This window comes from Larimichthys crocea, chromosome IV, assembly GCF_000972845.2.
Source record: "Larimichthys crocea isolate SSNF chromosome IV, L_crocea_2.0, whole genome shotgun sequence".
In the NCBI taxonomy this organism is placed as follows: Eukaryota; Metazoa; Chordata; class Actinopteri; family Sciaenidae; genus Larimichthys; species Larimichthys crocea.
In genome coordinates this window covers 5758977-5781345 of record NC_040014.1, presented here as the reverse complement: position 1 = coordinate 5781345, position 22369 = coordinate 5758977, and the positions used below count along the sequence as shown (strand labels likewise).

General features: G+C 40.8%; 1 protein-coding gene across 11 annotated transcripts in view; it reads left to right on the top strand.

Moving 5' to 3' along the window:
- The window catches only part of mbd2 (methyl-CpG binding domain protein 2), a 28068-nt gene extending 7205 nt beyond the window's left edge, over positions 1 to 20863 (top strand). Inside the window, exons 3-8 of one of the 11 annotated variants that reach the window (XR_003462372.1) lie at positions 2954 to 3094; positions 3707 to 3899; positions 3986 to 4163; positions 8985 to 9061; positions 11684 to 11816; positions 20119 to 20252. Coding sequence is in view for 4 of the 11 variants with exons in the window: in XM_010753152.3 (XP_010751454.1) it covers positions 2954 to 3094; positions 3707 to 3899; positions 3986 to 4163; positions 11684 to 11801 (630 nt within the window). In the remaining 7 variants the exon portion in view is untranslated. Of the gene's footprint in view, positions 1 to 2953; positions 3095 to 3706; positions 3900 to 3985; positions 4164 to 8984; positions 9062 to 9747; positions 9871 to 11683; positions 11817 to 20118 lie in introns of those variants that run through there. The other 10 variants (XR_003462373.1, XR_003462371.1, XR_002041931.2 and 7 more) reach the window with 10 other exon arrangements.
- The last annotated feature ends 1506 nt before the right edge of the window (positions 20864 to 22369 follow it).

The window sequence follows — 22369 nt, the reverse complement described above, 5'->3', positions numbered from 1 at the left end:
TGCTTGCAGTCTTTGAACCAAAGATAACAGCAGCTCTGACTCCTCCCACATGGCGGTGCGTCGAAAAATGTTATTTTTTAAGTGAAAACGCAGGCGATGACAAAAAAAACAAGGGAAGAATGATGGCGAGAGAGTGAGGAAATAAAGAGTGAATGTGGGAAAGGAGGAAGTTCAGGTATGAGGAAGGAAGGTTTGACCATCAGGTGTCAGTTTTCTGTTTACAGACCCTCATGTGACCCTCATGAAAATAACATGGAAAAGCGGTGGAGTCCAGCTGGTGTTCAGCTTCAGTCTGCAGTGTTCATTACAGAGAGAAACAAACATGCTTACGGGTTAGCTCATCTCCCCAGTCTCACCAGTCTTGGAGCAGAAAATGTGCTGTTTGTTCTGAGGCTGCCGTTAGAGGAAAGGTCACGGTTATCATTCACAGGAAACAGATCGAGCTTTGTATGAACCGAGCGTCTCAGAATTAGAGATCAATACTCACAGTTCAAAAAGTTTCAGAGCGGTGCTTTCAGGAGTGAGAGCAATTTTACCAACTTTGATAACCTGTGAACATTCTTTCCTTTAAAAGAGCGCCAGACTCTGCTGCTCAAAGATGAGTTATGGCTTAGGTTTTAGGCCACAGAGTTGTTTCTTATTACTTATTCATCTAGTCTAGTCTATGCAGAGTAGGGTTGCAAAGGGGTGGAAAGTTTCTGGTAAATTTCTGGAAACTTTCCATGGGACGTTAAGCTTTTTAGGAATATTCAAAATCGGAAACTTCATGGAAATTATGGAAATTTATGGAAATTAACTGTAAATTGGGGGTCATTTAAACAAACTGTATCATATACAAACATAAATCTAAACATTTTGTTTTATCTTAAGCAGACATGCAAAATAAAACAACGTTTCAACAGATTTATTTGTAAGTCGAACTTGAATTATTTTACTGAACAATATTATGCAGTCCACGAGCTCAAATGTGTGTCTTCAATAGTCTCTGCAATAGCCCTGCACTAAGTAGTGTGTTATGTGCATGTGATTGAGGATCATCACTAGTCAAGATTATGATAAAATATATTTAAGTTCCCCGATAAGGGCCAACCTTCAATTTAGAAAATTCCTTGTTTATTCCTGTTTATTCCCATAAATTCCTCTTAATTCCCATGGAAAGTTTCCAACTTTGAAAATTCCTCGACTTTTGCAACCCTAATACAGAGTATAAAGAGTATAAAGCTTACGGAAAAAGAACGCAACAGAAGAGAAGTTATCTTTGGACTTATTTGCATTTGGCAAACCACTGCCGCTCACGCAGCTACAGCCTCATTTGGTCATGGTGACTAATGTTAGCATTGTCACTGATAAACACATGAGATACGTGTGGAAGCTCAGAGTTCGTCACACATACTGATCCTGAGGCAAAGAATAAACTTTTATATATATGTGAATTTATACCTGAGGGGCTGTGGCTCAGGTGGTAGATACAGATTGTATAAAACATGGTTGTAGTCTCCATGACGCCTACAGGTTTCTGAAGAGCCGTAGTGGCTCTGGTAGGCACCATTTTACCAGTGTTGCCTCAGCTGGCTCCCCACTAATCCAAAAATGGACAAAGAAGTGGAGCATGGGTGGAGCTGAGGTGGGCTGAATGAAGTCAGGCTGTAAACATGTTTATTTCTGCTGTGAAGTTGGACATTTGAACATGGGGACTTATGGAGACTGGAGCCAGCCTCAAGTGGATGTTTGAGGAAGTGCGGTTTTTGGCAGTTCCACATTGGCTTCATGTCACAGCCACAGAGGTTGGAGCTAGAGTGGGCTGTGTAGTAATCGGAAGTTCACTGGTTTGATTCCCAGTTCCCAAAGTATCAACATAAAAGTACAGATGTTCCTCATAATGTTAACAATGGGCCTGTCCCAGTAATGCTGCGTTGACATGGATTCAGACAATACCTTTTAAACAACGCTGGAAAGCAGTCAGACAGCAAAATGTCATACAGTAAGGTCTGAAAAGTTGCTCATTTTAACAAAACGTCACCAAGCTTGTAACTTCTGGCTGAGTCTGTGAATAAACAATATAACAGGCCCCTAAAACTGGAATTCAGTTCCTACTGTCAGACTCCAAACGTCTTCTGTGGGAAATGTCAGGGTGCGTTTGGCCTAGCTTAGCATTAAAACTGAACACAAGAGGAAAGCACTAGCCTGGCTCAAGTTTCAAAATATAAGTGAGTGATGTGGTTCCAACAAATAACTCAACACAAACTGTGTTCTGCGTCCACGTTCTGTTTGTGCATGGATTGAACAAACATGATGAAAGCAGTTAGCTAGCTTTAAAAGGCTAACAGTTTCCCCCTGCTGCCAGTCTTTATGCTAAGCTAATCCCCCCCCCCCCCACACACACACACACACACACCACAGCTGCAGTGACATATGTTTTTTTTTTTTTAATACGAGCAACCGAAATCAACATCCTTCAGCAGGGCAGAAATAATGTAGTATGTGTGTGTGTGTGTGTGTGTGTTTATGTGCTGTGCTGACATGGTTTGTAACTCTGTGCTGCTGCTCTTCACACTTCATTACTTGGGAATACAGACACATACACACGCACACTTCCTGTTGTTATCTGTGAAACCTCAGCTTAGAGTTAACCCTTTAAGCTCAACTGTCAAACATATGCAGACAGACACACGCAAACAAACAAGCACACACACACAGGTTTAATATCACTCTATCTCACGTTCAGGAAAGTGAAGCAGGCAAGGAAGGAAGCAAGGATGGACAAAAGGAAACAGGGAAAGAACAATGCAAGGAAGGAAGGAAAGAGCAAGGAAAGGAAGGAAATGAGGAAGGAAGGAAAGAAGGGTGGGAGGGAAGGAAGGTAGGAACAAAAGGACAAGTTTAGGGAAGAAGGAAAGGAGGAAGGAAAGGAAACATGTCACCAACACACAGACTCTGTCTCTGTCTTATCCAGGGAGGTAAACTAGACCTGAACACAGCTCTGCCTATCAGACAGACAGCGTCCATCTTTAAACAGCCCGTTACCAAGGTTACGAGTCACCCCGGCAACAAGGTGAAGACAGACCCGCAGAGAGGGACTGAGCAGCCCCGACAGGTGAGAGGCTCACACACACACACACACACACACATGGCTTGGTAATGCCTGAGGGCGAGGTCAGACTGTTACATAAGAGATGATGGGAGAAAACCAGGTTGTCATGGCGACCGTGGCCACTAGAGGGTGCTGAGGCATCATGGGAAAGGCAGTGCAGAAGGAATGAAAGACGATGTGATGAAAGTGTAGAAAAAGAAGAGTAATGACAGATGCGTTATATGTTTGTAATAACTTTTTACTTCAATGATACAATGGAGTGTATAATAGTGTAGTATAGCATGTGTAGTACCAAAGACAGTATGGGACTCATGGGACTTTCTGAGGAGCTGCTTCGAAGCAGAAAATGTTGGATATGGTGCTCCTGGCTAATCTAAAAATCTAAAAAGATGTGGATCATCAGTAGACCTGAGGTGTGACGCCTGGTTGCTGAGATAAGCCATCTGTAACGACACTTACCTGCCAGAAACTAAAATATTAAGGCTGCTATTTATCCAGATATAGAGGTAGAACATTGTTTTATCACAGTATGATAAGTTCATCACCTGGTTACTAGCTGCTTCATGGTAAACGCCCTCCAGTGGTTGATATTGGAAATCTTTTGATGTGGAACAGCAACAGGAAGTGTTTGGTTGGCATTATAACACAGCAGCAGGCTCCAACAAGACAAGAAGCTCATCAGAAAACAACAAGACTGAAAACTGCCTCTGTCTGCAGCTGTTTTGGGAGAGGAGATTGAAAGGTCTACGATCATCAGACATCACAGAGGAAGCCCTACGGACCATGGACCTGCCCAAAGGACTGCAGAGTAAGAGTCTTAATCAAGTATATGAACGCACACACACCATACTCTAGTCCTGACCTCTGACCTCTGACCTCTCTGTCTCTCTGCAGGTGTTGGTCCAGACTCCAGTGATGAAACTCTGCTCTCGGCCATTGCCAGCGCTCTGCATATGAGCTCCGCTCCGATAACAGGACAGACGTCTGTAGCTGCTGAGAAAAACCCGGCAATCTGGCTGAACACGTCCCAGCCTCTCTGCAAAGCCTTCACAGTCACTGATGAACACATCAGGTGAGAGAGACAGTCTTCATTTTTGATTTTTTTCGTCCCATAGAGCAGCGGTCTCCAACTGGACCACACAGAAAAAAAAAATATATATTTTTTTTTTTTGATAATCGGAGTCTGAAAGATGTTTTATTTTGAAAAATGACCGGATTTTCTTCCAATTACATCCGTCTGTGCCTCTTGACACAGGTTAAGACAGGTACAGGGAGAGATGTGAGGCAAGGCGAAACACTTGCATGCTGGTGCCTTAAAAACATCTGGAAGTCAATTATTGTAGTTTGTCCCACCTATCAAGACACCCTTAAGCTGTCTTCACATGATAAGAGATTTGCTCTCGGCTCACTGGAGGGAGAGCACCCTCCCTCACTCTGTGCTTGTAATACCAAGTGTATCCCCTGTGCAGCACTTATCCTAGTCTGGTATCACCAGAGGTGTTCACAAGTCAAGTCTCAAGTCTCTGGTCAAGAGTCCAAGTCCCTCGCCAACACTAAATCAAATAGAAATGCTGATTTATTTCTCCAAGCTGCCTTTTATAGGGAGGGCAGCGGGAGATGGGCTCGAAATATGTAATATATATAGACATTTTATATGTATGACATAGACTAATCTTCTGACACATCATATGGCCAACAGCAAATATGCAATCTGCCTGTTCACAGCATTAGCACACAGTTTGTTGTGGCTAGTTTGATTGCTAACTGCTAATTTTAACATCTTTCACGTTAGCAAGTGACTAACAGGTTTGGGTGCGTTTTCAGATGCCGGATGAAGTTTGATGTAGTTGAACCACAATCTTTTATCTTTTTGCCACACTCTTTGCACACTGCTGTTCACTTGTTGGCTGTCTGTGTGAAGGCATTGTATCCAAACGTAATGATCCGAGGCACTCCTGGTGAACTTTTCACATTCGCCATTGTCAATGTCTGATACTGAAGTAATGTATCAAATGTTTGATACTGAAGTAATGTATCAAATGTATGATACTGAACATGCACGCTTCACATATGGTGCGTGACATGACGTTGGCGTTTACATCTAGCTCAGAGCCAGAGATCATACAAAAAGATAAATGACAGATAAATAATGAGAACAATAATAATAATAACATGAAATAAAGGTTGTTCGTGAGTCTCGAGCCTCGAGTCAAAGTCAAGTCTGAAGTCTTTTGAGGTCGAGTCCAAGTCGAGTCTGAAGTCACAGTTAAGTGAGACAAGTGCAACTCGAGTCTGAGTCCCGAGTCTTAGTCCCCAGCTCTGGGTATCATCGCTCTCTCTCCATTGGAGAGACAATGGCACAGCCAGCACAGATCTAGTTTGGGGAGCCTTCAGTGTCCTATTGTCATAATAAAGATCCACACGTCCAATCAAATCATTTGAAAAGGGATCTTTATAAGTCTAGAACTTGCCATTGGCCACTTTTTCTATCCTGCTCTTCTATTCTGCTCCTTTGCACCAGCAGTCAGATCTGTCTTTTTGTTTTTTGTCACCACTGCTGTTAGTAATCAGAAGAAGCTAAGTCAGTTTACTGACTTTACAACACCCTATACTATACTACTATTACACTATGTTTTAGCATTTAGCAAAAGTAATTTACCCATTATTGACTGTACTGAGGGTGAATTTATATACAACTCACCTGTTCAAATTATATTAAGGCTTAAAATTATACAGAATTAAAAGCGTGGATGCTTTGAGTGACAGGTGGGTGCTAGCACAGGTGGCTTGTTTAAGCAACCAGGCTTCATTCAGTCCACCCACACTTCACCTCTTTGCCCATTTTTGGATTAGATGGGAGCCACCATAGCAACGACACAGAGACTACCCATCCATTCACTTACTATACACATAATTCCATTCAAAACACAGTAAAAAGATAATTGTTATGGTTTGCTAAGGTTAATAAATGTATGCGTATGTGTTCTCATTGTTCAGTGATGCCATGTGTGGGCAGGACCATGTCATGTGTTGAAAGTTTAATATCACAGAAACATGTCAGATAAATAATAAAATGTTATTTATTATTTCCGCCCTCTGATAAAACCCCGAGGTGGGTGAATCCAGCACCTGCCTCTCGACAAATTAGACCAGTGTAGATGACAGATGCATGCTGGGTAGTGGGAGTAATAAGTTTTAGGGAGAGAGGAGGGTGATAAGAGAGAAGACAGACGAGAGATGAGGACTAATGAAGCATGAACAAAGACGAGGAGGAGGAGGATGAAGAAAAGCAGCCGTCACACAAGGAAATGTACACATAGGAAACTGAAAAAGGGGTCGCTCATAGTGACAAGCTACAGAGAATTATCGGCTGAATCTGCAGCTCCCCTCACCTTCACAGAGCTTTCAGCTCTTTGTTTAGCCAACTGGCTACAACTTTTTTGCTTAGGTTCACTCTCACCACTCATAGAATCATTTTTGGTCTCAGCAGAAAACTGTTTTCAGAGCAAACGCTCTAAAAACCCACTGAACACCACCTGCAGCAGGCAGACAAAAGACTAGCTGGTGGAAAATGTAGCAGGTAAAGAGACAGATATTTCTCTCAAGAGTTGGTAGAGAAAAAAAACAGAGCTAAAAGAGAGGGAATATGAATTTGCCAGGAATACACAAAACATGTATATGTCCCTGATTCTATTCTTAATATTCATGGACTGGATTGCTTTACGCAGATGATGTGGTTCTGTTGGCTTCCATGGACCGTGACCTTCAGCACTCATTGGGGTATTTTGCAGAGAGCGTCAGCACCTGTGCAGTCAGACTTGGGCCAGTCTTGGGTTCTCTGCCAGAAAACGGTGGAATGCTCCCTCCCTGTTTGCGAGTGAGTTGCTGCCCCAGGCGAAGGAGTTCAAGTATCACTGGGTCTTGTTCCTGAGTGATGGGAAAATGGAGCGTGAGATGGACCGGCGGGTTAGTGTCAATGTCTGCAATACTGTGGACATTGTACTGGACCGTTGTGGTCACATCTGGTCATCAGCTTTGGGTTGTAACCAGAGCTTCCTCTGCTGTCACCTTTAGAGATAGGATTAGGAGCTCGGAGCTGCTCCTTCACATCGAAGCCAGCTGAGGTGGTTTGGGTGCGTCCCTTTGGAGGTGTTCAGGGCACATCCAACTGGGAGGAGACCCCGGTACTGAATGTTTCTCTCCTCCTGTCTGTATTGAATGTAGAAGATCAGTCCTCAGATCAGAGACCCCATGAACCACAAACACATGTGCTGCAACCTGACAGCAGGGGGCACTGTGGGGACACACACTGACTGACTGTGTGTGTACTTGTGTGCGTGCGTGTGTGTGTGTGTCTGTGTCCGGCAGAAAACTGTGCAAAGAACAGCTGGCCAAAGCCATTACAGCAGAATCACTGGAACATATCACTCCATCCTCTCCTCTCCTCTCTGTCCTTCCTTTTCCTTTCCCTCTCATCTTTTCCTTCCATCCTTGACTATCCTCGTATCATTCAGTCTTTTTCTTTCTTCCATTCATCTCTCTCATCTGTAATGTCTCCTTATGGACTTTGTTTTCTTTTTCCTTACATTCGCTTATTTCCTTCCATCCTTCCTTGTTTTTCTCCATTCACTCCTTTCCCGTCCTTCTCTCCTTCCTGTAATATTTCCTTTCAGCTTCTCTTCTCCATCCTCATCTTTGCCCATCCCTCTCTCATTGCTCCATCTATTCAACACATCCTTGAACCTAAACGACTGTATAGGTTGATTACCAATGACTCCTAAAACAACATATATGATCCATAGACTGCTACTGATAAGAACTACACACAATGACAGAATCCATCTTTGGGAAAAACATTTCTCCATGTGTACGTTGATGTTTCTTTCGTTCAGCCCATGTCCTGTCAGCTAACAAGGAGGGGGCGGGGTTAATCACCAGCCAGACACCAGGGGGTGATCATATATTACTGTTAGAGAGTGGCCATACTGCAACTTTGTTGAGGCCATGATTGAAAGTGAAAGTGTGTTTAACCCATCCATCCGCTCCAACCTCCACCTCTCCACACAGACGTCCTCACTCTTTAAATTCCATCACCTGACTTCCTCCATTTCTCCTATCATGGTTACTATGGCCACTAGAGGTCGCCCCCTAACAATGAACCTAAATATGATCATAATAAGTTGTCTGCAAACACCACCTGGTCCTTCCAATAATGCTCTCTTATCCTCCTTCCTTTGTTTTTTCCATCTCCTTCTTTCATTCCATACCACCCCCCCCCCCCCTCCCCGTGTCTCCTCTCTTCTTATATCTCCTCTCTACTTCCCTCCAGCCTTTCCTCCTCCTCCTTTTCTTATCTCTCCCCTCCATTAATTTCCAATTCTCTCTCTCTTCCCTCCTCTCTCTACAGTTGAATGTGCTTGTCATCCTAAATCGCTCTCATTCCTCTCCTTTCCTCTCCCTCCTCTTCATCCTCTCTCCTCGTATTCCTCCTCTGCTACATCAAACACACACACACATCTCTCTCTTTGCCTTTTTACATAATGTTGTTTCTTTGTTTTATAGGCTTCACATTTTCTTCTTTTGTGTTCATTTGTAGTGATTTTTCCTTCAAATTTGACCCATTTAAATAAAGAAAATATCATTGGACAGCATGCCCATGTCTAGTTGCAGTCCTCTCAGGCTGTAATTTTTCAGATTCTGTCTCCTCCCTGTGCTTCTTTGTCTTTTGTTAGTTTTGACAAAAGGCGGCAGACATCTTCTCTATGTCACACGTCTCCTTTTAAAGATCTAATGTTGACTCTGAGAGTGAGAGTCAGCTCAACACGTATACATCATGTTTTAAATCACTGAGATCAACTTCCTTCTTTATGTCCTTTTTATTTTTGGTCAATTGGAGTTGGAGGGTCTGGGCGTTGATGTCTGGTTCGACCGACAGTTTCATCCAGAGCAAAACACACCATGTGGCCAAAAGTATGTGGACACTACACTCAACTATTTTGGGTTCATGTGATAGCTGAATGTGATATTCCAAAACAATGTAACTTTTGAAAGCAGAAATAACAGGTGTTCTCTTACGAAATAAGTATGCTGTGCCAATTTATTCAACCTCTTCCACTCCAGGCGTCCATGGCCGACATTACTTTCTTTCTGATGTTGCAGGCTCAAAGCTAGAGTTAAGATGCTGGTATCATATAAAACTAGAAGAACTAATACATCCATTGGTACCAACCATGCTTTTTGGCAGGAAGGGGACTAAAACTACTACTAAAAACTGCTCCATACATAGGTAGAATTTTGTTGATGTAAAAACTGGCATGGGATCTCTCACCTCAACATATCTGAATGAAAATGAATTCTATGGATACCCACGAGACTCTCCTTTACAGACATGTCCACGTTATGCTAATCACATACAGCCTAGGGCAAACAATGTGCTCTATTTTGGCCTAATGCATTTGAATATTTCTCAAACAGTTTTAGAATTGTATAAATTTGGTCTGACTGGAAATCTAAGACTCTTGTGGATTCACTCAAGTTGATTCATATATGATGATGTTATTCCTGGTGGTAGCCATTTCAACGTAGTCAGAGCATTTTTTTAAAGGCTTGTGCTCACTGTATAAAATGACCTATTGTGTCCTTTACGATAATCACAGCTTCATTCAACCACAAACTAGAGGCAGAGGATGGATGGCTTTCCTGTGTATATGGACAATAAGAGGGTCTCTGAACAATTTCCAGAAGAGAAGTGCTCGCCAGCCATTCTTCAAACGTCAAAAGTAAACAGTAAATTACAGCATTTAGTATTGTATGGTGTTCCTCAAGGTCTTGGCATCGTAATGTGTTATTCTGGGGGATTTTTGATCATTTTAACATTGGAGCATGGGACTGGGCATGGTATACAGTCGTCCCTCGCTATAACGTGGTTCACTTTTCGCGGAATCGCTGTTTCGCAGATTTTTTTAGTGTAATTTTGTATGCTTTTTTTTTTTACAGCGTACTGTACAGTATGAATGCGCATTGTGTTCTGCGTCCTAAATTGGCTAAGGGAGAACCGCACGTGTTCTGCATCCTAATTAACTAAGGGAGTACTGTACAAAATGCGTGTAAAAAGGTGTATAAAAGTGTGTGGTTAGGGGTTTTATGGCCTTAAAACATGGATAATAATTGTAAAACTTACTTTAAAACTTAGATTTCGTTTATTGCGGGTTATTTTTAGAACGTATCCTCCGCGATAAACGAGGGACCACTGTACTTAAATTATAATGTGCTTATAAACAGTATCTTATTCAATATTTGAATAGAATACTATCTCCCCTCTAAATATCCCCTGATTCCCCCAAAAAAGACAAAAATATGTGTATTATAAAGACAAATGGAGTAGAAGAGGTTAATGTAATTACCCCCTCTGGCCACTCTCCTGGTTCCACCAGATGTTGGAACCTGGTTGCGGGGATTATTTACCATTCAGCTACAAGAGCATCAGTGAGGTCCAGCACTGATGCTGAATGATGAGGTCTGGCTCACAGTCGGTGTTCCATTTCATCGCAAACATGCTGGATGGGGGTGGGGTCAGGGATCTGTGCAGACCAGTCGAGTTCTTCTACATCAAACTGAGAATGTCTGTATGGAGCTGGCTTTGGTCATGTTAAAGCACAGTGTTGTTTCAATATCATTAATATTTATCAACATTAAGATCTGCCTTCACTGGAGGACACGTGTCTGAAAAACTATGGTGTGGATTGCCATAAGATTTCCTGTTCTGTTTCCTGCTCCCCAGAGGATGACCTCTTTAAGATTTAATGACCATTAATGTTTCTTATTAATTACCTAGAGTTTGACATCCTGCCATAGTCTAATTTGTCCCACCACAGTTTCATAATGAACCAAAATACTTTTACACTCAATCAAGAACTAAATTCTCACCTTTGGGCGGAGCTACACTGGCGCACCACTAAAGAGAGAGTAGAACAAATGATTCATAAAGTTATTATACAGTCCATGGTAATAGACCAACATGAGATTTTGGCACTGGAAGCATCCTGGTTTCCATTTAGTCTTGAGTAGTATTGTCTAATTGTGTTTGAGCAGGCTTTGGTAGCAATGGTCCATGTAGAGAGCAAGAGCCTGAATACATTGTCCGAAATGCAATCTGGGAACCCATGAGCTGTTGTTTGGCAAAATTTAGCTTGTTATTAGCTTTTTAAAGTTATATATTTTGATAGAGATTAGCAGAAATGTGTTTTTCTCGTCAGTCTTCTTCTTTGGCCCGGATTTCCACTGGCTACACCGGAAATCAAGAAACATTGTCCGTTGGCCCCAGATACTAAACAATTGCTGATGGGGTCTGAGATTGAAGCGTTGTAGTCTTGTACTGTTAAACACAACTGACACACAATGACGCACAGCCACCCTCATTCTGTGTAATTCTCCACACAGGTGCTATTGGCTGCTTTGATAATGTGTGATTTATGATTCATGCTCAGTCTTGTTACATTTAGGAAGATTAGATGTTGCAGATTTCCTGCTTTAATAGTAAACCAGTGGACAGTGGAATAGGACTCATAGTAAGACATCCTTGTGTGTGTGCAGGGAACAGGAACTGAAAGTGTACCAGGCCAGGAGGAGTCTGGAGGAGGCACTGATGGCCGATGGTTTGGCGCGGGCCGTCGAAAACACTCGGGAGCTGCTGGAGGGGAAGACGGCCTGAAAACGGACAGGTGAGGCATGTTTTGATTTTTGTATTTTTTGTATTGATATGTCTGCCGGGGTGGCAGTAGCTCAGTCCATAGAGACTTGGCTTGGGAACTGGAGGGTGGCCGGCTCAAGTCCAGCATGGAAGGTGGACTGGCAACTGGAGAGGTGCCAGCCCACCTCCTGGGAACTGCCAGGGGCAAGGCACTGAACCCCCCAACTGCTCGCAGGGCGCTCCTCTGGGGGGCTGCCCATCACTCCACCATCTCTCTTCACATTGCATGTCTATGAGCCCTGTGTGTGTGTGTGGTTGTGTTTCGTGGTAAAAAAAACTGAGTGAAAGGAAATAATAAAGTATCTTTTCTTCTTCTTAATAAGCAGCAGAGTCAAACCCTTCTGTGGTCTCATGGTGGTGTTTTTAATTTCATCAATATCAATTTCTGATGGGTAGCTCTACAAGATTTGTGCTTTGCTCTCTGTTGAATTTAAAAACTTTTCATCGCATCTAAAAATTTGATATTATATATATTTATATATTATTATATATTAAAGACTCCTCAAATGTACAGATGAGCTGCAGATAAGACTGGAGACATAATGGGTAACGTTAACTGGTTGTCATGGTAACAACCTGCTTTCAGAGAGGCGAGATGAGGTGCTCATCAGTCAGAAGGAGAATCTGTCAGTAATGAGGGACAAGAGAAAAGATGTTTTTAAAAGTCTGCATTTAAAAAAATCATTAGAACTAACACGACTGGCGACACACACAGCACACGTGGGTTACTTTACAGCTCGTAACTTCTGACAGGAGCTTGCTTCAGGAAATGGTGTTGTTGCCTTCAGGTCACCTGACCAATGGCAAGATAAGCCACTGAAGTACAGAGCTGCTGGAGATTGACGCTACCAAACAGCTGAAGTACGACTGACATGATCAGAATGACTCAATATCTGTGCTGCAGTCTAAACGTGAGCAAAGTTACAGATCACAGCTTTAAATGTCTTGAAACGATGCAGGAGCAGAACCAATCTACTCTGTCAGAAACCTTGTCTGCGTGTGTGTGTAGGTGTGTGTGTGTGTGTGTGTGTGTGTGTAGTGAGACTTGTTGTGAATGCTGATGGGATTCTTGGTGTCTGATTGAAACTCAGCCATGCAGCAGACTGTGTGCGTGCGTGTGTGTGTGAGTGATTGATGGGCTGTGGGTTTGTTGTTGGAGTGTGTGTTAATGGTTAACGTGATGTTTGTGCGTGTGTGTTGTATTACACTTTGTTTGGTTATTGGTTATATTTCACTCTGCAGAGCCTGTAAACAAAACCAAATTAAAAAACATTTACTTTCACAAGTTCACATATCCATCCATCATTTCCCAGCCACTTATCCAGGTCAGGGTCACCGTGGCAACAAGGCAGTACAGCAGACCAGAGAGTGCCTTTGGATTTTGCTGCAGAGTTTAGAGTTTGTTTGTTTTTTTTCTCAATAAGGTGGCTCAGAGAAAGAGGAAGTCTAATCTGATGACTGCAGCCAGGATCATTTAAAATCTGTGTAAAGTCAGAATAAATGTGTTCTGAGTTTGTCAGACCAAAGAAGAAAGTGTTATTAACCACCCAGCCAAATTTGAATGAATAAAAATATCGACAAGTTTATGTAATTAGGTGTCAGAATCAGGTAAAAATGAATTTTAGCTCCAGGACTGTGGGGGCGTGTCCTCTGAATGTGCTGGAGCCACACCCACACATTTGAAGCGACTGAAACGTGTCAGATGAGTTCAGAGAATGACACGACTAACTTTGAAACACTCTGAGCGAGATGAATTCATCTCTATCTCTGCTAGGGGTGCAGGGGTATGCTCAGGGTGGCCTCAATGTGTCATCGAGCCACCCTTTAAGGACCGCCCACAAAATCCTGGACTGAAAACTGGTGAAAAACTGTTTGAACCTCTAACTCCACATTTCAGTAATATATCATTCAAAGTCTTTTCACATGTTTTCAGCAACTATTTTCCAACATATTTAATGTATTTTGAAAAGAAACTAAGAATTGACTTTACATGGACTTTAAGTCTTTCCATTTTATTAATTAAGTCCATGTTTGGCTGGCATATGATATAACAACAGAGTTCAGTTTGTCCTGAGGGGTAAATGGTAAATTTCATGGAAATCTATCTATGCCGCAAATCTTCAAATGTATCTTGAATAACTAATCCACACTAACATGATTTTGTTTGTTCTAACGCAGCAAAGTTGTGTCTTTAGAAACTATTGGATGACTGGATGATTTATTCATTGTATTTATTTATTTATTTTTATTCATTCCTTTTTTTTATTGCTGAGATTTGTTGTCTTTTCTTTCTTACACAAGAACTCATTTTGACTTTCAACTCGTCAAAAATGCCAGCTTCATCAGTTTCCCTCTGCTTCATAATATGAAGTTGTAGGTACTCCTCTAGAGCACGTGCAGGACTCTGTGGTCAAGCTAGTAACAACTAATTGTTTTGCAATGTCCAGTTGTTAGACTTTAACAATAATGCTTGCTGTGAAACATTTTACATTCACTGAGTTATCGCAGTTTGGTCACATTACGCACAAAACCTATGTGGTTTGCGTTAAAATAAGGATGTGATGATGAAGAAAGAAATCAGTGATGATGATCTCCCGGGTGACAGTCCTGTTTGTTTGACCCATCCCAAACCTCCCCCATATGCGGACATTCTAACATTAGCACACCTAAACACTGTTTCATATTCATAATTCATGGTAATTATGATTTTGCGCAGATAAAAATCTGTTAATTTCCGTGGTGGAGATATACATTCCCTCTGTGAAGTATCAATTGGCAAGACAGGCGATTTCCTGTTAGCGGCACCAAAAGTTCATGAAACCTGGGAATGTAGTGATGATACTAGCTGGACGTTACACCGGGAGCAACGCTGTCATTGTGAAGAACATCGATGGTGACACAACTGACCATACAGCCCTTACAACTCCAGGCATCAACAGTTATCCCTGTAAGGTGACCACAACCATGGGCAAGAAAAGGACGGCCAAAAGATTTAAGATCAAGACTTTCGTCAAGGTGTCCAACACAACCACTTCATACCCACCAGATACAAAACTGTCATGGACATCTTTAGGATTCCTGCTGTCAAGCTTAAATTAGGCAGGTGGTCAAAGTTTGAAAGTTTGAAGAGCATTACAAAACAGCTAAGTGGAAAGAAACTCAGAAACTTCCAGATTCTAACTTCACAGCAGCAGGGTCCTCTCTTCTTGCCCTCGCTCTGCTCTCTTCAACATCATTCCCTCCTCAGTATGCATTAGCTGCATTAGCTATGATGAGCAAGTTTCATGTCTCCGTGAGTTGATTTGGATAGCGTACTAAAATGAACAGAAACCAACTGGACCCTGGAAGGTAGGAAGAGGGGAACATGAATCAGGAAATGGTTGTCAATAACGGATGAGCGCTGATTGTGCAAAGCCACCTGTACAGTCCTTAAATGACCCCATGACCTTTTTCTTCTCTTGCCACCCTCAGGACAATCACCAGCTTTTGTTTGTCAAGTTTTCTTTGTAAGTGTCACTGCCGTGATATATCTGTTGTCGATAGAAGCTGCATTTCTGTGTGTTGTCAGACAGATTTGGTGCGAGTGTGTCTGATGCTTCCTCTAAAAGCAGACAGATAAGGAGACGTTTTTTTAAAGCACATTTGTTTTCTGCGGAGAGAAAATCGGCCATTAATGCAGATTTATGCAGATTGGCTAGATGGAAGTCGTTTGGGCGAAAAGAGCCGCTGAGAGTCGAGGAGTGATTACTAATGGGTTTTTATAGCTGGACCAGAGAAAGAGAGAGGACAGCGGCCAGCCAATGCGTGTGTGTGTGTGTGTGTGTGTGTGTGTGTGTGTGTGTGTGTCCTTTGGGCTGCTTTCTAGCTGTTGAAACAACCATTTTAAATCTTTGCAAGAAATCTCAGGCTGTCCAGTTTGTTTCCTGCTGCTGTGACTCTTGTTGTTAGATGGTGCTAATTTATTTATGTTGGTTTTATGACCGACTCGGTTTCTTTCATTCTTTTTTCCCTTCTGTGATTCTGCGTTCTGCTCTTTCTTGGAAACATAGCACAAAAGGTAGCAGTAACACACCCAGCAGAAATAAAATAAGACGGCGAAACATGTCCAGCACCATCATTTTGTTGTTAAAATTAAAAAAAATTAAAGTAGAACACTTTAACAATAAACTGTGGTAGAGGAATGGACACATTGTTTCTAAATGAGCTCAAACATAGCAGACATTCCTCATTGACGTTTCCTACAACTGTTGACATACATGCTGACTAATAAAGAGAATTTATGAGAAGATAAAATATCAGGGCAGTTTCTTCTTTTTTTTGTCAGCTAAGATAAAATAGACTTTATTAATCCAACACTGGAGAAATTTATTTGTTACAGCAGCTCATGATACACAAGCTAGATCAGAAAAAATACTCATAGGTAATATAAAAAAATCAAAGATATACTAGATATAGAAAATAAAATATGAGTTATATACCCTATATACACCTTTCAAGCATACAGATATACATGATATATATGATACCAACATTTCTTTACTGTACTCAAGTACTGTGTACTTAAGTACAGTACTTGAGTAAATGTGTTTGGTCATTCTCAGCCAGTTGTAGTGTTGGCAGATTTTACTGGCAGCTATTCACACAATCAGGGCCTCAAACCCATTAACTTGTCACAAAAGGTGCCGATTTTCAGCCATGCTAGCATTATGGCTCCAGGAATGGTCTGTCCACCACTAAAATATCTCAACAACCATTGGATGGATATTCATGAAATCTTATACAGACATTCGTAGTCCCCAGAGGATTAGTCACACTGATTTTAGTGATCCTCTGACTCTATCATCAGGTCAAAATGTCAATTTGTCTAATACTTTTTGACATAATACCTGCAGAAATCATGACATACATTCCTATCAGCCTCAGCTGTATTTTGTGTTTAGCGCTAATTAGCACACTCTAGCTAACATGCTAGACTAATATAGTGAACATTATGTACAGTAGTACAGTGGTCCCTCGTTTATCGCGTAGGATACGTTCTAAATATAACCCGCAATAAACGAAATCCGCAAAGTAAGTTTTACAATTATTCTACATGTTTTAAGGCCGTAAAACCCCTAACCACACACTCTGATAAACTTTTCTCAGACAGGCATTAACATTTTCTCACATTTCTCTCTTATTTAAACACTCTCAAAGTTCAAACGTTCGCAGATTTAACAAAAATAAGTGCAATACTGTATTAGTAAATGAAACCGTATTTCACAGTTCCTCTGACGGTGCCGCACCGCTGTAACAGCTTTTTCCTCTGAAGGCCTTGGTGCAGGTGTTTTTTTCCGAGTGCAGAACATACAACGCATTTTGTACAGTACTCCCTTAGCCAATCAGAACGCAGAACACAAAGCGTATTTATACTGTACAGTACACTGTAAAAAAAAAAAGCATGCAAAATAATACAAAAAAGAATCTGCGAAACAGCGAGTCCGCGAAAAGTGAACCGCGTTATAGCGGGGGACAGCTGTATTACTAATGTCAATACTTTACCTTAATAACAATGTCACATACTTGTCAGTAGTGGGTTTGCCTTATGGTGTTCTCTGTTGCATTTATCCAACAGCAAAAGAAAGTCATAAAATGTCCACCTTTCTCCATCACTCTTCTGTAGGCCATACACAAAGACGACGCTGATATAAATCTTCTCACTTGACTGAGGAAGACAAGGATTTCACTAAATGTTGGACTGTTCCTTTAAATGAGCAGACTGCTGCTTTTATCTGATTGAGACTAAAGATTCACACTGCTGACTGAGAAAAGACGATGACTATTTGATACAAACACATTAGTGTGTGTGTGTGTGTGTGTGTTATTAACTGTATCTTGTAATTTCCAGAGGAGCTGATTCAGACTCCTGCAGCATTTTTCAGCTGCTGGTAATTAGTGGATGTTGAGACACAGAGAATTATCTGCTTCAAAGTCATTCACAAGGCTGATAAGTGCTGAGTGTGTGTGTATGTGTGTGCGCTGTCAGTCAGCTGAATTGCCCCGATTAAGCAGCAGATTATCAGGATTTTCTAATTATTAGGGAGTAATTAAGACTGAGCTGAAGATTATCAGACCGAAACATGAAAATACTAAAACACCGAAGGAAGAAAACATTCAGATACAGACACATTAATACACTGAAACTGTAAAACAATGAAACACTTAACACAGTGAAACTATCATATCATAAAGTCTGTTCGGTGGATTTATCAACACCTACATTCATCTAGTGCAAGACGGAGGGACTCACAATGGCACGCTGAGGGATTGAAAATGGAAAGACTGGGTGGGTTCAACACAGATGGGATTCAAAGCAGCACAATGAAGGATTCAAAATGGTAACATGGGGGGATTTCATTTGAAGTAAGGGACTCAAATGGCATGATAAGAGATGCAAAATGGCACAATGAAGGACTCAGTATGACTTGAAAAGATTCATTATAAAAAAGAGGGATTCAAAATCGAAAGAAGGGAAAGTCAGCTACAAAATAAGGACCTAAAATTTAATGAAAATAATTTGGGTTTCATAATGTAAATACATTTATAGGGGACAACAAATGGCACAATGAATGATTTAAAGTCGAAAGAAAAGTATTCAAAACAGGATAATGAAGGTAAGAAATGGGAGGTTCAAATAGAAAATGTAAGTATTGAAATGACAATGATTTAAAATGGAAAAAAGTAAGGATTCAAAATGTTAACACATTGGGAGGAGCTGTTGAAAATGTTACAATAAATGATTGAAATTCAAATGGCACAATAATGGATCAAAAATGTCACAATGGAAGATGGAAAGACAGGTTCAGAACATCTGATTGGACTGCTGAAAAATTTCCCAGCAGTCTGGAGGAAGCCTTGTTTATTTTTCCTGTTGATTCCTAGAATTTCAGCATCGTGACATTTTGTTCTAAATATGGGAGTGAGAATGCGCCGTGCAGCTGAGAGGGAGGACAGGGAGGCGCAGCAGGGGGAGAACATGGTAATGTTTGATATCAGTCTTGCACTCCTGCTGTGTGAACCCTTCACTCAGCTGTTTTATGTATAATTAAAATGTTTTCTGCGCAGGCGAAAGGCCTCTGCAGACGAGCGATCCTAATTGTAGCCACACCCCCCTTATTAAGGCAGTAGGAGGGAGGAGGTGTCAGGGGGTTAATGGAGAAGCTAATGATTAGTGTGGAGGCTCTCCACATTAATTGGACTTTTTTTTGTCCAGAGGCTGATGTTTATTGTTCCTCAAGAGGTGAAAGAAGACAGTTTGTTCTGTAGAGTGTTTTATTAAGTAGAGTTTATTAAGACAAGCTTACTCAATGTGGGCTTAATAGAGGAATGAGATAGGGGCAGAGTCTCTGTAGGGAGCCTCACAATTATATTCACACATTATCTGTTAGTAGAAGACATGAAAGACCTGAATGATTATTAACATACACATATCGGTACGTCTATACATGTGAATACATTTTTGACATAATATATTCCCTAGACCTTATTCTTCCCCATGCCAGCAAGAAATATCCCCACGTTTTATAAAATGTCCTGAAAATTTTCCTCACTTTGCAAAAATGTCCTCACCAAAATGTCCTCACTTGCAAAAATGTCCTTGCTCTGTGAAAGGTTTTTAAATAAATTGTATTCTTTACGCAGTGCTAGAGTTTGCTTTTTTCTTTTTCATGAAAACAAAAGTTTTTATTGTACAACAAGTTATATTGAAAAAAGGTATTTTTTTGGTATACTTTGTCTTTCATATTTAACTCAATCAGAGATAGACTTTTTGCTGTCACCTAACCCTAACCCTTTCCCAGATGCCATTTTCAGATTCCCAGTCCCATTTCAGTTGACATCATCATCATCAAAACACAAACATGAAAGGTTCATTCTGGACCTTGGAAATTGTAGTTTCCAAGATGACCCAAAATCTAGCTCCACTTACTTTACCTTAGCTTTATCTGAGTTTTCCAGCCATTCGTGGTCTTTATTGGCTGATGTCAACAGTCAGTGACAGTGTCATAATGTGATACGACTGAAAGCTTCAGGACAAGCTAGTAGGTGGACCTTGAGTTGACTTATTTTGTTTCAAACTACAACAGAAACTAGTTCAGGCAGTCAGCTGAGGCAGAAACAGAGTAAAGATCCAGCTGTTAAAATTGTCTCCTGTGTTCACTGTGGCAGCAAACTATAAATCTGTAAACTAAACTGTTATCAGTGACAATAACTCTTTATCTCTCTCTGCCTTTCTCTCCAGAGTCCCTCTGTTCACCAGCCTCAGGTTTATCATCATCTTCATCTTAATCCAGACAACAAACCAAACACAGACCACCCAGAGACTGAAGACTCAGACTCAGCTTCAACCTTCCTGTTATAGAAATCGTTCAGATGAGATGATCTCATCGGCATCTGGAAATCTGGTGATTTTCCAGAACAACAGCAGCAACAACGGGAACAGAGACCACAGCAATAATGACATCAACAATGACAAAAACACCAGCAACAACTACAATATGTAAACACACAACTGTAGCAGCAACAGAAACTGCAACATAGGAATACTGGGAGCAACAGCAGCAATGAGTTGAGTATCTACCAGCTTGGAGCAACAGCCGAAGCCTTTAATCCTCTCTGTGATTATCATCTGTACAAACTTTACAACAAGCGCTTGTCTCACTTTTCAAACTCTTAATTATTTTTAATATAAGGGTGATAAAAATAATAATACTGAAGAGCTATGCCCTCATCGAACCCAAAGTCAGGTTGCAAACTGCTGGACGGCTTTTGCTAACTCTACTAACTCTTAATGAGCTCTTTGACGATTTTTGGTTGCTTGTGGTATCAGATTGTCGTCGTTTTAAGTCTTCAGGGGTTTTAATTAAATAATGAGAATTTACATGAATATGAAATAGAACAATTGCTTATTTAAGACAAATTTTATACCTTGAGAGAACATACGTGTACATTTCTTGGACTGGAGTAAATAAATAATTATATTCACAGTCTGTTGTTTTTTTTTTAACATATGCTGTTATGACTGATGATAGATGGTGTTTCTGATAATGTTGACATTCAATATTCCACACTGCTAACAGAATATATATCCATATACTGTAAGTCTCAGGGTTGTGTTTTATGGAGCAGGAGTCAGGACCTGGCTAACATAGCTTAGCATTAATACTAAAACTGCTACACTTTTTTTACTTTAAGAAAATATTCATTGTGTGTTTTGGCTAATTGAAAAAGTTTCTGTTCTGTCACAGCAACAGCTGCAGAAAGAATCTGAGGCATACATTCTATTTCACTGAGGCAGTTTTAATTTCTGTTCATAATTTAATTTAACTACATTTTTTTAAATTATCTGGAAGATGAATTTCTAAAACATTTACCAATCAGTTACTCCACTTGAGCTTGAACTGAGGTCTTACAATAAAGAGAGCTACAGAGCTCCTTTTTCATCCTCCTTATCGATGTTAAAAGAGCTGCTGCACCTCAGCGTCATCCTACTTCTCATGCACTGGACACGCCTTCCTTAGTGACAAATAACAGATGGTAGGGGTCTCCAACCAACACCAGAATCCATCAAGGCTGCCAGTGCTTGGCACTACATTATCTCAGCTGTAGAAATTCCAGGTTTGTAAAGGTTTCCGTGAGGTTCCTGTGTTGTAGCTAAATTAAACTTAAGGTATGCTTTTTATAAAATTGGTAAGAATGTCAATATTAACACCAGCACTGATGTGTTTCATGTTTCATGCTCAAAAATATGTTTAAGTGTGAAGTACCTCTTAACTTGTCAGTGCAATTTGTTAATATTGGCATATACTGTATGCAGAAGTTTACATAATTTAACTTTATAATTTATTTTTCAAATGCAGAGTAAAGAGGACTTCTAGCTGTAGCCAATTTGCAGTCTGTGTCTTTGGTTAGGCTTTTAAACAGTAAAACACAGAATACAACATTCTAGACATAGACAAACAACTACTACATTAAATGAGAAGACAATGACAAAAACCACAAAGGAAAGAAAGTATATGTGCTATATGAACCTGTCATTTCAGTGTCCACAGATTTGTCTTTGTTTAAGTCTTAATAGTTTTGCTTTGGTATTGAAAGCTGTAAAATCAGTTCATGTTTTGGTGGCAGGGCAGATCTAGGGTCTTTCATTGAAATAGAAAGCTGACTGAATGTTGTTTTGTGGTTTGTTGGTTTGCAGTCAGCCCCCCTCGTGGCTCCTTTGATATTATATCCTGATAACTTTTGACTGACTCTGGAGCAGAATGTTGAAATAGTGCCATTCTGTTGGCCTCTGATCCAATATAAAGCTTATTTGTATAATGACATTATAGGATTGACTGCTGATTGAGTCGCCTGGCCCTGGACAGTTACACAATAAAACAGATGTGATAGAATCATTGTACGCATACACTTTATAGCTGGGCAGCCTTTTATAGGTGAACAAGATTGTCCATCAAGGTTTGTCTTGATGGTCTTGGACACTTTCCTAACAT